This window comes from Beta vulgaris, chromosome 5 (genome assembly GCF_026745355.1).
Source record: "Beta vulgaris subsp. vulgaris cultivar EL10 chromosome 5, EL10.2, whole genome shotgun sequence".
NCBI lineage: Eukaryota > Viridiplantae > Streptophyta > Magnoliopsida > Caryophyllales > Amaranthaceae > Beta > Beta vulgaris.
The window spans coordinates 47,022,907-47,041,150 of NC_079206.1; the positions used below are offsets into that span (position 1 = coordinate 47,022,907).

An 18,244-nucleotide genomic window follows, 5' to 3' on the forward strand; every position below is an offset into this window, starting at 1 on the left:
TTTATCATATATACATGTGCTTTATACAAATAATTATCATATATACATGTGCTTTATACAAATAATTATCATATATACATGCGCTTTATACAAATAATTATCATATATACATGTGTTTTGTTCAAATAAATATCTTACATAATTAATGAGAACTTTACGTTATTGTTAGAATGAGATTCCATGTCGATTATATTTGATAGATCCAACTAGTGAAAAGACTTGCCTAGTGACAGATGCACATTCTTATGCTTTTGATGAGGCCACTATAGTTCATGGCTCTAGAATGATGAATGATTACCTTCGAGTGAAAATTCATTGTTTTGTAAAGAAGTATGGTCATTTGCCACTACCTGTCCGCGACCTTGCATATGACATCGACATTACAACTACTACTTTGGGTACGTGGGTGCAATGGCCAAAAAAATTAGTGCAAATGTTAGGTGATGTGGTAATTGTTCAAATCTTATCCATTTTTGTAAAAATAATAGCATTAAATTTAAAATTTCATAATATTATGCGCCTACGTTCTCAAAAATAATTATTAGGTTACACCGACACCTAAAAAACAAAAGGGGATTTCGAGGGAGGCTGTTAGATGTTCTAGCCAGCAGCTTTTAGCCGGTTTGGCTACTTGTTATAGTCTAGTTGTCGATCACTAGTAGAATAAATGCTTATTACTATGGTCATTAAGTGGCCTATTACGACGGTTTTGGCTGCGCAGCAATTAAGGGCGCAACAATATGCCAAGATATTCCTGCGGTTCCTAGCCAAAACCGCAGTAATAGGTTTATTTTTTATTAAAAAAGTAGAACGTTTGCTGCAGTTTTGGCTAGAAACCGCAACAATATCATGGCCTATTACTGCGGTTGTTGCCCAAAATCGCAGTAATAGGTCCTGGTACAACGAATTTTTCTTTTTTGCATTTTGCAGTTAAATTTGAAAGATTAAAATCATGGAACTAACCCATCCACTATCCACCAAATTCAAATACAAACTAAAGATGAAATGACATATAAATCTCATTAATATATAACGATAAAACAACTAGTTACATAAATAATACAAAAGATCAAAAAGTAAAATGAAAAAGCAAAAATAAAAAATAAGAGTTACAACTAAATGACTAATTACAAAAAAATATAATAAAAACAAAAAATATATTAAATGAAATAAGAAATTGGAAATCAAAAAAAAATCCAAAACAAAAAATCTATAAACTGATCTAAAAAAAGGGGAAAAAACGGAAAACGAAAAAAACAAAAAGAAAGGGATAAAAAACAGAAACGAAAGGGATAAAAAAACAGAAACGAAAAAATCTTCTTCTAAGCACAGAATCTCGCCACTCCCCTTCATCTCGCCAACACCTTCTCAGCACAGAATCTCATGAGGCGCAACATCTTTGCATCATCATCATCATCATCATCAATAGTAGGCGGCAACATAGGCGGAATCATCAACATCTCATCATCTCAGAATCGTCGGAATCACCCTCGAAGAAGATGGCAATGTAGGCGGCGAGTCATTCATCGCGGTGAGGATGAAAGAGAGGTCGAAGATGAAGGGTGAGCACCAGTGGCGGATCTAGAGTTGACATTAAGTGGGTTCAAGTCAAAGTCAAAGTCAAAAGTCAAACTTATAGACTGAAAAAATAAATATATATAACAAGAAAAATAATCAATTTATTAAAGTTTAAACCAAACTGACACATATTTAAATATTAACTTGTTTTCTTTTTTGACAATTGTCCTCGACGAGGTTTCATTTTCTAAAAATACTGCATAATATCTTCATTTGTGACACTATCAAACATCTCATCTTCTATGAACGTTACCAAGCAATCATTCATCCATTGATCACCCATTCGATTTCGCAACTTGTTCTTGACATAATTCATGGAAGAAAAAGCCCTTTCAACACTTGTTGTAGCAACTGGAAGGATTAGAGCCAGCTTTAAGAGAAAATACACCATTGGATACACAACATGTTTTCCCGTTTCCACTAACTTAGAAGAAAGTTCACCTATCCCTTTTAACTCACAGAATTCTTTCTTAGAACGCATATCAACAATATAATTCCCAAGTTGATTTTCAAGTGGTCCAAGGTCACCTGTAGAAAAGTCATTTGGATAGAATAGAGCTAACTTGAGCAACTTTTGCGTATCAAAAGCCTGAAATGAGTTGATTGGACTTAAAGAAGCCACACATAAAAGAATGTCAGTCGTCTCCTCATCAAACCTATTGTTGATCTCTTGGAGAAGAAAGTCAATAGTTGCATAAAATATTTCAGCACGATAACGATGAAGATTTGAGACCATTGGTGCCTTACGCTTGGACTTTCCTTCCAAAGTAAATCTTTCATTCATAGTGGGAACAGAAATTTCATGCGTTTCGCAAAATGAAGAAACTTTATCTAATAGAGATCCCCAACCTTCATCTCTCATGGATTGTAATCGTTTCCTAGTTATGTTAACTTGGTCAATAGCATTTAGAATATCCTGGTCTTTGCGCTGCAATGCCATAGACAAATCATTTGTAATTCCCAATAGCAGGAACATGAGATGTAAAGGGAAAACAAAATCAAAAGATTCAACCAACTTCTTCATTATTCGTGCTTCACCCCTATGTTCAGACTCTATGCCTTCCTCGTCAATATACTCAAGGGTATCTATTAACGAAGAGAACATGACTAGTAAACTATTGAGAGTTTTATAATGAGAACTCCATCGAGTGTCAGCAGGCCTTTGTAGACTCGTTTCTTGATGTAGACCTCTTCCGCTTTGAAATGCACCACTACATATGCCGTCTTTGACTTCATTTGCCCTTTTAGCACGAAGTACATCACGACGCCTGCAAGATGCTCCAACAATATTCAACAATCATGATACTAGACTGAAAAATGAAGCAATATCACCTTGTTTTGATGCCACTGCCACAAGTGTCAATTGAAGTTGGTGTGCAAAACAAGGGATGGAAAATGCTGATTTATTTTCTTTTAAAACCAATGTTTTTAATCCATTAAACTCGCCTTGCATATTACTGGCTCCATCATAACCTTGCCTACGGATTCTTGATACAGTCAAACCATTTTCTGACAAGATTAAATCAATGGCTGCCTTTAGTGTCAAAGCTGTGGTATCGGGTACATGTATAATACCTAAAAATCTCTCTGTCACGATACCCTTGTGATCAACATAACGCAATACTATAGCCATTTGCTCCTTAATTGAAACATCACGTGATTCATCAACTAAGATACCAAAAATGTCATCTCCAAGGTCTTCCATAATGGCCTTCACTGTCAATCGAGAACAAGCATGAACAATATCTTTTTGAATCTCAGGGGAGACTAATTGCAAATTTTTTGGAGCATTTTCAAGAACAACTTTATCAATATCTTCATTATTATTTGCTAGAAATTTCAAAAGTTCAACAAAATTACCCCGATTTTTTGAATCTGTCGACTCATTATGCCCTCTAAAGGCTAAACCCATTCGCAAAAGCCATTTTATACATTCGACTGTAGCTTCTAAGCGATTGCGATAATCCTCCTTCTCCTTATCACTAAAAACATTGAACATGTCCTTGACAGTTTTTACTTCGTTCTTTAAAGTTTCAAACATAGTGTATGCTTGATTATGAGAACTACCACATTCACCCACATGGATATCCAATCTTTCTCTTTTATTCCAAGATGACCACCCAACAGTAACAAAAGCATCACCTCCTCCTTTTTGAGAATCATCAGACTTAAACAAATAGCAATATCGACAATAAGCTGCGTCTTTCACAATACTGTACTCCAACCAATCACCATAAGTATCATACCAATCTGGATTAAAACGACGTTTCGATCCCCCTATGATTCTTTGAGGAAAATCATGTTTACGAGGTTGAAAAGGTTCTTGTAAAACATAATATTTCCTTATCTCAATCTGATCATTTATATGGTAATCAGTAATTTTGTTCCTTAAGCCTGGGTCAGCAAGCAGGTTGCTCAAATCAACACGCTTATACTTAGAGGGTTGTTTAGATATTTGCGGTAATCTACTTGCATCATTCCCATCTTCACTTTCTATCTCTACATCTTGATTTGTTTCTTCTTCAGTTGAGTTGTTTGATTTAAAATAATTAAGTAACGTATTCCGGGGACGTTTTGACATTTACATTAACAATAATTGTATACAATTAAAAAAAATCTAAATTTGAATAAATAATTTAGAATTTCAAATGTTGACTATATTTAATTACTCTAAACATCAAATACTCACTAACTCACCACATAAAAAAGGGATCTAAATTGTGAATTGAAACTATAGGATAATAAGTTAATTCTATAATATATTCATCATTGATTTAGATTTGTAGAAGAAAAAATAATCTTTTAAAAAATAAACAGTGTTTTTTTTACCTTTTATCCTGTCGAATTAGCCGAATATTGAAATTGTTGGAAACTGGAATAATTGTTCTCCAAATATCTGACTTCCCGGCTTGCCCAGTAAAATTTTGTCAAAAAACACATATATGATGGTAATTTGCTGGTGTGATGTTGTGACGGCTATGTGATGTGACAGATGAATTGTTTTTTCTAGTGGAAAAGAGGGTAGGCTTATAGTACCGTAAGAAGCAAACTGATTTTATTTACTGTATTTGATTTTTTTTATATTACTGTTTCCAAGTAGGATAGGGAGATAGGTAACTAGCTTACCTGTTTTTCCGCTAGAAACAGATGAAAAAGCTGCACATGGGAAGTTGTTTTATTGAACTAGTCAACTGTACTAGATAAGAAAGCAAAGGAAATTGTGCAGAATCTCTTCCACTCACGTTTCATCTTTTTTTTTTTCTTTTTTTTTCCCCCAAATTTAATTCACTAAATTTTTCCTAAAATCTAAGTGGGGTCATTTGACCCCCCAACCTAAAACGTAAATCCGCCCCTGGTGAGCACCGCTAGATTCTAGTAAGGCGACGAGGATGGTTTCTTCGCTCACGTTTGTCATTCATCGCGGTGAGGATGAAAGAGAGAGGTCGAAGATGAAGGGTGAAGCGGTGAAGGTGAGAGGAGAGAGGATTGAGGGTGAAGGGTGAGAGGAGAAACAACGTGTGAGAGAATATAAGGAAACAAACCAAACCCTAACTGATGATAGCATGCGTTTCATACTATTTTTAATATTTTTTTAAATGATATTGCTGCGATTTTTGTCAAGAACCGCAACAATATATTAAAATATTATTTTTTAATAATATTTTAATATATTATTGCGGTTCTTGACAAAAACCGCAACAATAGGTCTGGTCAAAAAGTCAATTTTTTTCAAAATTTTTCCTGTCGATACTATATTGTTGCGGTTTTTGGTTGAAACCGCAGCAATATATTTATTTTACATTTTACCTTTGCTTTTTACGTGAAATATTGTTGTGTATGGGTAAAACCGCATCAATAAGCAATTATTCTACTAGTGGATGCATCGTTCTTCGACTCCCTCACTGAAGACTGTAGGGAGTAGCGGATACGCTTTCCCTTGTCGTCGCAGACGATGATGGTGTTGATGTTACCTTGTCGAGCTCCTTAGCTTGTTCCATTGTTCAGGAGATGCCACCGCTTATCTGGCCAAGGAGGATATTGGTCAGTTCCCGAAAGGGGAGATGCTTAATATTTCTATTATCCAAGTGTACATGAGGTAACAATACTCAAAGTTGTGATTTTTTTTTACATTTCATTATATGAAAGTTGTATTTTCCACATAAAATTTACATTTGCCAATGAGTTTTTAGGGCAACGCAATCTGGCTTGGATGGATTTGAGGATGATATTGGACGTGTTTGTTGGATCCAGAGAGTACCGCAGATGTGAATGCATTGGAGAATGTAACGACTTACATTCATTGTGCTTTGACTGGATTCGTCGTTCTTGGTGCTAGTATCATCTTCGCGCCAATCATTCAAGAGTAATATTCTATCTTAAAAGTTTTGCAAATATTGATTGTTGCATGACATGTGAATATTTTATTAATTATTGTTATTCAATCTTGCAATAGCCGTCTTTGGATGCTCCTTGTCATATGTCCCTCACTCAGGATAATTTATGTATCTGATTCCGCTCGCTTACACAAGGAGCGGAAGTTAAAGATTAGACCATCTATTGATCAGTTTGATATATTTTAAATGAATTGAAATTATAATATACAACAAATAAAGTCTAAATCATTTGATGTTGTGTTCTGTAGTGCTTTTAGGAGGTTTTGGTTGAGCGGTAACACAGTTCGTTGGGAGAAGCTTCTTTGGAAGTGTGTTGAGGTATAATAGACTTATTTTATTCAATTAAAAGTCTATGTTATTCTCATTATACGGTAAATTTCCTCATTTTCTTAAAACTTTTGATAAAGTGCCCACAACAACAAGGAGGCACGGAGTGCGGTTATTTTGTCATGCGATACATTTTTGACGTACTCACTTCATATTTTGGTTGGGAGGATTTCGATGGAGTAAGTTTTTGTTTACTTATAACTCATTTCATATTTTATATATTTAACTATTTGAGGCTAACTTTGGTGAATTATTTTCAGGTTGCTCGTACCTTTACCCACGATCCTTATACAGATGATCAAATCAATGAGGTGAAAAATAAGTGGGTAAGATACTTTATTGATAATTGCATTGCGTAGGTTAGTTAATTTTCTTTGTTTCTCTATCTTTAGACGAATATAAATTAGTGCAACTTGTACCAATCAACATTATCGTGTTGACATGGATTTCACGATATATATATATATATATATATATATATATATATATATAATATATATTATATATATATATATTATATATTATATATATATTATATATATATATATATATATATATATATGTTAGATTCGCGTGATATCTATGTTGGATTGAATCGTATTTATTTCTTATTGAACTTGGAATTTGGATGGTGGATGTTGGAGGAAAATTGGTTCTTAGAGGATGATGGATGTTGGATGAATTTTGGATAGATGTTGGTTGTTGGGTAAATTTTGGATGAAGGATGTTGGTTATTGGATGAATTTTGGATGATGGATGTTGGTTGTTACATATAATGTTGTATAGGTTAATTCCCAATTATGGGTTTATCCAATTTACAATCGAAACTCTGCCAAAATCTGTGCAGAAAATTTTGTTGCATATTGCTGCATTCTGATGCATCTTGCTTCGTATATAAGGAGGTTGGATGGAAAATACGTGCATAAAATATATATTTTAAAAAAAAAAATTCAGTATATTGTTGCGGTTTCTAGAAAAAACCGCAGCAATATGCTGTATTTTATAATAAAGAATAAGCATATTGGTGAAAATCGCAGCAATATGCTTATTTTTATTTATAAAATAAAGCATATTGTTGCGGTTTCAATGGAATCCGTAACAATATACGGAATTTTTCTAATATAAAATAATTATATTGTTGCGATTTACGCTAAAAACCGCAACAATAAATTCAATACATATTGCTGCACCCTTAATTGTTGCGCGGCCAAAACCGCCACAATAGGTCATTTAATGACCGCAGCAATAAGCATTTATTCTATTAGCGTTTGATGAAAGTCCTTAGTGATACGGTGATAAAACAACAGAAGAACATGGAGATAATGACCACGCAATTAAAACTTTGAAGCAACAACTTGATGGACATCATGAGGAGATGATGAAGAAGCTGGAAGAAGTGGTTGAAGAAGAAGTAATAGAGGAACACAACTCCCCTTCCATTCATAATGTCTAGTTCGTGTTTCTGTTAAAGGAACATGAACTCTTAGCTTTTGTTTCTTTTCTTTTCCCCTTTTTTTTTTTTTGTTTTTTACTTTAATGGAACAAGTGCTATAAATGTAATGACTTTTGCTATATTTATCTTCATTTGTGATTTGAATGCATAATTTCTTACTTGGAATTGCTAGTGTTTATGTGATTGATGTTTGAGCAAGTCTAGCCTTTAAACTTCCTAATTTCACCATGTATTGTTTTGGTGCTTGTTAATGGTTTAAAGGTCTTGTAAATATAAGTCTTCCCAAAATCACCAAGAGTTTGAACTTTTTGACGATGACAAAGGGGGAAAAGATACCAGGAACAAATTATTAAGTTAAAAATTGAAAAAAAATGAAAACTGTAAATCCTTAATCAGCCTTAATTAAATTATAATTCCCTCGTTCTATAATAAGTGAAACACTTCTCTAAAAAATATCTCACATAAAAGAGAGAAGTGTTTCACTCATTATGAAACGGAGGAAGTATAAAGTATTATTTTTTCTTTTTTATTCTCTTACGTTATTTGTTATTTTCCTTAGTTTGTAACTTTGTTGTCGTCATCAAAAAGGGGGAAGTTATTAAACCCTAGTTTTGATGATGACAAAGGAACAAAGATACAAACTAAGTATTGGACTAACAAGTTGTTTAAGTGAATGAATTTCAAGGTATCAATAAAAAGATCAAAGAGAATACTAAGTCAAAGAAGAAATCAAGTTTGGATTTTGAAGACTAAGTGAAAATACTGGAGAAGCATTGGAGCAAGAAGACCAAAGCGAGGCTTTTTGTTTCTAGTTCCAATGTAAAGGAATGAGTAAAGAATGGTAAGGAACTGTGACAATTTAAAATGAGAATGAGCGTTTGTTCCTTTGTAAGGAACGTACGAACTGGCGCTGTCATAATAAGTTAAAAGGAACTAACTATAAAAAGGAACTAAACTTAGGATGAAACAGTACAACTGTTTAATTATGTTTGTTGAGTAATTTATGCCTAGATTTTAGGTATCCGTTTTATTTAAGTAAAAATCTGATTTTAAGGAAAATCTTTTTAAGGAAAAGATTTTATTTTTATAAAGAAAATAAATATCCTTTTCGGTTTTATGAAAAATATTTTTGGTAAAAGGATTTCATTTTGGTTTAATTAATTAAAATATATTTTAATTAAATCAGATTTTAGAATTACTACTTTAAGTGGTTGCTAAAATTGAGGGAGCAGTAATATGTTTATCTCCCACGTTTAACAGTGATCAAGGAGATCATGGTTTAAGGAGGAACATGTTCCTCCGAATAATGAACATCATGGGATAATGGTTTTATAACTAAAACATGTTTTAATCCCACGTTGTAAGTTATTACCACTATAATTACTAGTGTCTAATTAAGTCTCAATTTGTGTCTGACCAAAAACAAAGTGGCAATGCCTTCATTCTCTCATTAAAGTCATTTGTTACTTACCTTCTTACTCTAATTCCACTAAGTTATTATTGATCAATTGTATTTTGGTTTATGGGATAAGGGGACTTTGAGTTAAGTTTTGTAAGAGGGAAGCTTTGAGTGAAGTGAGTTAAAGTGAGAAAAATTCCAGTGAAGTTGAGAGGAATAGCTGTTAAGGGAACAATTGTTCAAGAACTTAAGTTTAGGAATTCAAGGTGTGACCCGTGAGTAGAATTAGGTTGTAACAAAGTTGTTTGGCTTAATTAGTGAAAGAGTTGAGTCTAAAATCTTTAGTGGTTGAGGTTGTTTCTTTTTGTTGGGCCCAAGAAATTTTTCCTCGAAAAAATCTCTTGTGTTCCTTTAGCTTGTTTCTTTATTTAAGTTCAAAATTCTGCAAAAAGTTACGTTTATTTCTACGCATACAATTCACCACCTCTTGTATTGTTCCTAGTGAAATAACATTATGAAACTACATATTGCGGCGATTCTAACAAGATTACATATAAATATGTTTTTTTATATATACAAATGAGAGTATTTGGTCAAAAATTTTAAAATTTGACTTCAATAGAGAGAAATAAGCATTATATTATGGGACGGAGGGAGTAGAAATTTTGAGTTTCATTGTAAATTAGACGGTGACATTGTTGTACTTTTATTTCATTTTTCAAACTTTTAAGGAGGCAGAAGCTCATCCTATTTGGATTTGGAATTTGTTTACAAAGAAGGTGATGTTGTTTTGTGGTAAAAAGGATGATATTCTAATTAAGATGGTTAGGGGATCAAAACCTCGCCCAAAACTTTTTGTATCCCTTAAAATAGAAAGAAGAATGTCATATTAGAGCTTACTTGGCGCCATTTTTGTTTTCTCATTTTAGGGTTGATTTGTTCATTCTTGAACTTCAAACTGCCATTTTTTAGGCTTTGAGAAACTACTCTAATCATAATTGGGTTGTTTCGTTTCATTTTTAACATCTAACACTTCACTACAATAAAGTCTGTAAAGTTTCAAAGATAAAAAACTAGAATTCTAGTTCTTGTTTAAATTCCTTAATGCTATATTTGGATAGCAAGATTTCATTTCAAATCCTGGATTTGGATGAAATCTATTGTTTGGATGGCATGGAATTTGAAATTATGGAATTTGTGCAAATTCTTATCAAAAGCCTATATTAGTAGAATTTTGAATTCAAGCTATTACCTTGTCATTTGAAATTATATCCTCATACATATCCCAACTCCATGAGTATCTATATCCCAACTTCACTCATTCTCTTTTTAATATTTATTTCTATCTCCTTTAATAAACCCATATTTTTTCTCCCTCCTTCATTAAACCTCTATTTCTCTCTCCTCTATCAAACCCCCTTTACAAAACAGTGACTAGGAATTGAAATACAAACTTTAAATTTCAGATTTCAATTCCATTATTTGAAATGAAATACAAGTTTCTAAACACTACCTAATCTCATTTTTTGGCAATTCATTTTATGAACGATTTACATTAACTTTTAATATAAACACATATATCTCACTTTAAAGTTTTAACACAACACAGGCTTCCATTTCTTGATCGAGATGCAATTCGCCCATTTCTATTCCATAACTACACTATTATTCCTACATGAGGTGAACGTGTAATTGGCAACAAACAAGGTGCATTGTATGAGGAAGTTCTATTTGATCTCTAAAATGAACAAATTATATACATAAAGTGGACATTTTTATGATCAAAATGACACTTATACACTGTTGCAGCCCTCAAATGTACTGTTGTGATTTTACTTTTTCTATATGCGAATTTTGTACATCACATAGATGTACAGGATGTGGTTTCACTTACGACCCGTTTGGTAGTTAATAAATTCCGGTAATAGGAATGAATTTTAAGTGTAATTTTATTAGGGAAGCACTCATAAAATCTCCATGGGGAGGTATTTTTTTCTCCATGGGCAAGCAATCTCACCCATAAACTTGTGTTTTTATCTCCAAGGGGAAGCAATTTTCATTACCACTCATTACCACCTACAAGGTGGTATTGGATTGGAATGAAAATTCAAGAAGGAAAGTGGACACTTTAGGATAAATTAGCATTACCATGAGAATGGACAATGATATTTTTCACAAATTTACACACAAATTCATTCCCATTACCACCATTTAACCAACTACCAAACGGGAAAGCACAAGGAAATTTGAAAAGCTTTTAACACCAGGAACAAAGGCACCTATATACAAGCTACAATTGCTCAAAGATTTTGGGGATTATATAGCTGAACCCATCACACTCGTCGATTATCACCAAATGCAGAAGAGGATTGAAAAATTACTAATAACCAATTCTGCACAAGATATTATATAGAAGTCATATGACTACACGAGTACGAATGTAAAATTTCTAAGTGTTAACCTCGTAAAAATACAAAACTAAATTTCCACAATAATCTCAGCATATAATTAACCTTCACATAATTTCTAAGAGACACCAGCAACAACATTTTCATGACATCCCAAACTAAAAGTAGAACACGTTATAGTCTACATTATCAGCTGCAAGACGTTTCGATATCTCTAAGCCATCCCTCCACTAGTGGCTGTCCTGATAATCTGGAATAGAGCTGATATTGACAGAGAGAAGCGAAAAATCAGAATAGACAGGAAACAACAAAGGTTAGATATTTACAAAGAATTAGAAAAAAAATGCAACAGAAAAAAAATATAAACAAAACCAAATCAGCACAAAAACTACAAGAAACAAATTATGTGCCTAGAGGCTATGGCCAGAAAAAGGCAGGCATATCTTAAAGTTTTTGCTAAACCAGACTATATGATTAGGTCCATCTGACGCAATGAACTTTGGCCATTGAGTACTAGTGGCGTTTTCTAGTGACCTCATTGATAGATATGGAAGACACCAGAAATCCAAAAACTAGGGAGTAATAGCCCATAGGCTTTAGTCTTGAGCATGACTGGGATGGAGGAAAAAGCACCACCCTCAAGGGTTTGCGATTAGAAGCAATAGGCTACCATACCGAACACAATCTTTTAGAAAGAAACTTGAAAGTATGATACGATCTGCAGCTTCGTTCTCCATCTTCTCCTTCTCCCTAGCATGATAGAATAATGATTGCAAGAGAAAACCAACTTTCAAAACCTAATACAATTCTCTAGTTAATAAGAGCAAAACTGAAGAAACCGCGAATCCTTTAAACTGTTTGTTCCATCGTCCATCTACAATAGGGAAGTTCACAGTGCCAGATGACTTGGCCTAAAATAGTCCTCTTCATCCATCCCGCTACCAATACAAGACTACTATCCTCTACTCACTATTACTGAAAAAGACGAGATCTACTGCAAATTCAAATCATTAAATAATACCCACAAAAAGGAATGAACAACCTCCACAAACATGCTAAATAACACCAGAGTTCAAAAAGGAGATAATTTATCTAACGTGAGAAAATACCCAACTCCCAACTAATCACTGAAGTTTAACCTTCACAAGGGTACTAGAAGGCCCTTGCCCTGATAGGAAAGCATACCCCAGCATACATAAAAGCAGATGATGTAAGCAACTAACAAGGAAAATTTTCTAAGAAAACCCCACCAGTCCTTTCCCCACATATTGTAAGGCATGCAGAAAACTCCACAGGAATAGAAGCCGGATTTGGAGAAAACTTCTAAGATGGAAGTATGTGTTCGCCGTTACGCAGCCAAATCCAACCCCCCCCCCCCCCCCAATTCTAGCTATTAAGGCAGAGAGATGTTTAGTGCACATGTCCACAAGATTTTTTGGACTTGCGTGTATAAGCTGGGGTTAATCCCATTAAGGAATCTTCAGCCGAATCTAGAGTGCTAGGAGATGTTATAGAGATGCAGTAAATGCAAAGCACATTACTGTACTGAAAGTTAGCTATAAGGCAATTGAGAACAGGCAAAAGGGCTTACATGATCCGATTACAACAAACACAAAAAATCCAAGTAACACAGGTCCAACAGGATATGAATTTCCCTTCTTTGGTGCGCTTTCAACTAAACCTCTTTTCTTGACATTCTTTTCAAATTTCTCCACCTTCCTATCTGCAAGACGTCTTGAAGTTGTCTGTATATACAAATACAAGAACGATTAAAACAATGTCGATTGTTCATCACAAGAGAATGCAGACATCTTTTGAGCAGAAGTTCTTGAAGTAAACTTTGTCACATATATAGGCTTTATTCAGGAAGCACATGATTCAGCCAGAAAAGTTCAAGGATTATGTAGACCAAGTTGCCAATAACATTAGATCAACAAAGCAGAAACATAGATACTACAACAAGGTACCATTGTATATAAGATATCATAACATCATAGGTAATGCTCATCCGAAATTGGTAAAAAAAGCTACTAATAGGCACTGAAATGGATGGTTTTTGTACTATAAGGGGAATCGAATCTGTAAAAAAAAAAAGAATGTCTCAAAGTGTATAGGCATGAAACATAAATATGTTGACTATTGAAAGCATCAAACTAATTCATGACATTGCCTAACACACTTGCATATTATATACTCCCTCCGTCTTTTTTTAGTCGCTATATTTCATTTGTGGGTACCATTCACATGACAACTTTGACTTCCTATAATTTTATATACGAAAGGAAAAACATAATCATCCAGATTTTGTTTGATTTCTCTCAATTCCAAATATATAATTATCTCTTATACATAACTCAAAATATTAAGGTTTGAAGTTATGTCTCGAAAAATGGAAAAACATAATGTAGCAACTAAAAACATACAGAGGGAGTAATACAAATCTACTCGACAATTTTTGCTTAAAGGTATTATGTGCTCTGTGCACAGAAATTGATAAACATATTTAAAATAAAAAATAACATGACCTTTCCAATATCAATACTTTTGATGTTCCATTGATGAGTTTATAAAGTACTTCATCCAGCTCATACAAAAGTGAGGTGCCACCCCCACGTAACTCCCATGTAAACACTTGGAGTTGCAGCTATTCACGGCTTGCATTAGACATTCCCAATCAAGGACCCAATTATCCATAGAAAAAGGTACTCAAACTATCTCTGGACGCCTAGATCACAGCATTGTTGGTAATTCTTGGTACTTGGTATAGTCTAAACGCTGGTAAATTTTCATACGAACATTTTTCTAGTCCTGATTCTACCCCAGTTACTCTTCATACTTCACGTTGAAACCCAAACTGGTCATAGAAAGCCATATTTCACTATTAAAATGCATTTGCCACTGGCTGACAAACTATGAGCATTGTCACCAAACATTGGTAATAACAAGTTAATGGCTCTTTGGTGCAACTAATTTAAACTGCATTCAAGCAATGGAATTATACTCAATATGGAAAAATGCAACTTAAATTTTACCAGAACCAACAGAACAGCAATATATATAGCACCTTCTCAAATCTGCACGTCTCCTTAGACCGAGAGAACAGTTACTCTCTTTGAGGAAGTCTTATTGCAAAAGAATGCAAGACAGTTTTAGCTTTACTCAATGGGACTGAAACTCCCAATTTGACGAAAAGGGAATAAGTAGAGGACCAAAAAGAGATAAACTTTCTTATTTTAACAGAGTATACAAAATATTATTTTTCTTGGGACCACGTCACCAGCCAAAATACAGATGCATTGTTCAAATACAGTGATATACCTTAGAAAAAGACGGACTCACAGAACTTGTAATATGGAAAATGATACGAAGCGTTTTATTTGGCTCCAATGGATTTGATGCTAGATATTTTCATACATTCAATGCTATTATGGTTATGATTCAGCAAACCACTCAATGCTCCAACCCCCCTACCCCAAATGATACCTCACTGAAGCAATTGAACCATACACTAATAAAGCTCATATCCAAAATCCAACAGCGTGATAGAGTCAGTCTCTTCTTCTGAAGACATATCAGCTTACGTCTGACTTTATAGAGAGCTATAGCAAAAGTATTTGCCAATCATCTTAATCCATTTCATAATATCTCATTAAACCTTGCTGAAACACCTTTGTCCCAAAAAATGCTATACAACTATCCAAGATAACACTCCTATTGTCCATGGGATGTTATATATGTTAAATAAAACAATATGATTGGTTCACTTCAAAACTAGATACAGAAAAAGTTCATGATTTGACTAAAAAGAATTACCTATGGACTTGTTTTAGCTAAACATGAGCACTTGAATTAAACATGTGTGACTACCAGTACCATCTCATAATGCATGCTTGTAGATTAATTGTGTTATGAAAAGATTATACTTGGAACCACGATAAATAAACAATTTAAACCTTACGATGGCCAATTATATTTCAACCTCTCAAAAGTAGGACAAATCACTTTTGGTCCAATTAGAACCCCTACTAGGCTAATCACATTCAAATTTTCTTACTCACCAATTCATTTCTTTAACAATTCTGGTTAGGGTTGTACCAATCCAACTGCATTTATTATTCTTGGCTTGCTCAGCAACAGGATGATACATCACCTCTAATATGGAAGAAGGCTAAATCTTTCATCTAGATGCCTCTCAAGCTCAAAGTCTTCGGGGGCTATTGCTAAAAAGCACCCTAGTATTTTACCAATGAATCACAAGGTAATCTTATCTAACTTCCTCAACGACATAACTCTTTGCTTTCTATCAAAAGGATTGCAGAAACTCAAAATCACTTATTTCTAACTCTTTGATAAACGGAAAGTAGACCCACTAGTGATGTGCAAATTGAATAAACCTAACACTTATACTCATTGTAAATACTTTGCTTTGTTTGGAAGCCCATAGTGCAAACAATATTCAAAGATCTTTCAGAATTTCAACCGATAATACTTGCTTCTAGAATCTACACAATTAGCAATAATGTATGACTCACGCCTCCCTCTACCCTAATTTCCGTCATCACGACTCCTATCCTTAAGAACTTTTAAGTTCTCAAAATCTCCCCAAGTCTCCCGGGAAGCCCCATCACTGGATGGCTATGATATTTAACCCTCTACATCTTGGGCGCTAACCATTCACTCGAATTAGGTACATAAGCGCAAATAACACCATTACCATGTCTCTTCTTCCCCAATCTTGACAGAGATCACGGCCCTACGAATGATCTCTATTCAGCTCTTAACATCAAAATGTAGCTATGAATTGAAGACAATAATTTACGTATCATACGTCTTAGAAGCAAAATTTAAGAGCCCCTCAGAAAACTCCCTCGCTCCTTAAACATAGCACAATTATGTTGTAGACTAAAATTAAAAGCAACCCAAAATCTTAATTTATTCTGAACCGATTACTTCACCCCCATTCTTCAGTAGTTAAACATTAATTTGATCGTGATACTACATCCAATATGGAAAAAGATCAAAAATTTCCGAAAAAACTATAGTCATATACACAACAAAACAATTGTTTAGCTCACTAATTTAATGGTGGAAATCTAGATCTAGGTTAATTGACCAAAATAGAAGTAAAACATAATATAAAATCACCAATTCGCTGAACAAATATTAGAAAAGGAAAAGATGAAAATATAAAGAAGTTCAGAAATCTTGCGGAAAATAATGGAGATTAGTGAGAAATACCATGATTAGAGTCGAGATCTGAAAAGCAGGTGGCGCACGCGAGAGAGACGTTTACTTATTGGTTTCCCTGTGTGCTAAATTGAAGAAGATCAGTCGGGAACGGAAGTAGTTAGAAAAAATAGTTTTTTTTTTTTTTTTTTTTTTTTGAAAGGTCGAAAAAATAGTCTTAAGACTTTCAAAAGTTGTAACTTATAGACGATGCAAAGAGGTCATCCGTCATTCAATAATCTATCGAGTTTATTTAAAAGAAAAAGTCATACACACATTTAACTCCTAAATCCTAATCTTACCATAATTCATACCTTATAGTAATATATATATTCTTATCTGCACGCAATACGTGCGTCAATTTCAAAACGTGTTATTATATACTCCTCTGTTTCATATTCATTGTTACACTTTGATATTTTACACTATTCACAAATTTCACTTTGATCGTCATTTGTGATTTATACGCGGATGAAAATATAGTCATGTGGGATCTTGTTAGATTCATCATAACATGTATTTTATTAATATGTACTTTTTATAATTTTTACAAATACAAAACTAAAGATATATGTCCTCAAAGTTTTGCGTTAGCATGCGTGAAAAGTGTAAGTGTGTAGATTAAAATGAAATGGAGGGAGTACTTCATAGTATTATAGTTATGATTACTCCTAAAATGTGAATGATCAATAGTTAGATGAATTTAGGTCTATTAATTTGCTAATTTAAAAAACTAACCAAAAGGTTCTAAGTGATTTCTAATATTAGTTTTTTGTAAATGAGTTTAGATATATTAATTGAGGGTTACTAAACGCAACCTCACTTTACTAACGCAACCCAAAAAACCTTTATTATCATATTCTTTCTAAAAAAAACCTTGCTCTCTAAAAATATTCTTTCCTCCTTTCTAACTGTTAGAGGAAAAAACTTCATAGAAGACCTAATTCACAAATTTTTATCTGATACTCAATAGACGATAATTTTGACTCAAACGAATTTTAATCTGATGTATGTTGTTCAATTTTTTCGTCATTAGCATTGTTGGGCGATTATTATGCATCGATTTGCCTTATTTTGTGCAATTTACACGAACTCAATTAGTCTGTTTCGTGCAGATTGGACGAAACAGTCTATTCTGTTTCATGCAGATTGCACAAAACAAATCTATTTTGTTTCGTGCATATTGCACGAAACAGTAAATTCGAGCCTTCAATAATTTTCGCAGTTTCTTTTCAAATTTTAACTTACAATTTGTTGTTTGCTGTTTTGAAACCACGAAAATGGAGAAAGGAGGAAGGGAAATCATGAGAATGGAGGAAGGAGGAAGACAAAACCACGAAAATGGAGAAGGGAGAAAGACAAATAACTGAATTTGTTGTGTTGTTATGGAGAAATCACTCGAAAATTGAGGAATTCTTAGAAATTAAATTTGGTACAATCCTAAAAAAAAAGCTTGAGA

At 33.6% G+C, this 18,244-nt stretch overlaps 3 protein-coding genes across 3 annotated transcripts; all 3 read right to left on the bottom strand.

Annotated features, from left to right (window-relative positions):
• Nucleotides 1–1,765: 1,765 nt before the first annotated feature.
• LOC104908045 (uncharacterized) lies at nt 1,766–2,683 on the bottom strand. The gene has a single exon (XM_010697096.1). The coding sequence runs from the start codon at nt 2,681–2,683 to the stop codon at nt 1,766–1,768; it is 918 nt and encodes a 305-aa protein (XP_010695398.1).
• Nucleotides 2,684–2,875: 192 nt separating this feature from the next.
• On the bottom strand, nt 2,876–4,159 carry LOC104908046 (uncharacterized). The gene has a single exon (XM_010697097.1). It carries the CDS (start codon nt 4,157–4,159, stop codon nt 2,876–2,878), a length of 1,284 nt encoding a protein of 427 aa, XP_010695399.1.
• A 7,369-nt stretch (nt 4,160–11,528) lies between these two features.
• Nucleotides 11,529–16,958, bottom strand: LOC104908020 (uncharacterized). The gene is made up of 3 exons (XM_010697066.3): nt 16,798–16,958; nt 13,151–13,304; nt 11,529–11,820 (listed from the first exon to the last, which is right to left on the bottom strand). The coding sequence occupies exons 1-3, from the start codon at nt 16,798–16,800 to the stop codon at nt 11,774–11,776; spliced, it is 204 nt and encodes a 67-aa protein (XP_010695368.1). The 5' UTR covers nt 16,801–16,958; the 3' UTR covers nt 11,529–11,773.
• Between the last annotated feature and the right edge of the window lie 1,286 nt (nt 16,959–18,244).

What these genes read in the sequence shown, in the direction of transcription:
- LOC104908045 (XM_010697096.1), bottom strand. Translation starts at nt 2,683, where the DNA reads ATGTTCTCTTCGTTAATAGATACCCTTGAGTATATTGACGAGGAAGGC.
- LOC104908046 (XM_010697097.1), bottom strand. Translation starts at nt 4,159, where the DNA reads ATGTCAAAACGTCCCCGGAATACGTTACTTAATTATTTTAAATCAAAC.
- LOC104908020 (XM_010697066.3), bottom strand. An exon ending in GTTTGTTGTAATCGGATCAT is followed by an intron (nt 11,821 to 13,150) that starts GTAAGCCCTTTT and finishes TGTCAATATCAG; the next exon opens with CTCTATTCCAGATTATCAGG.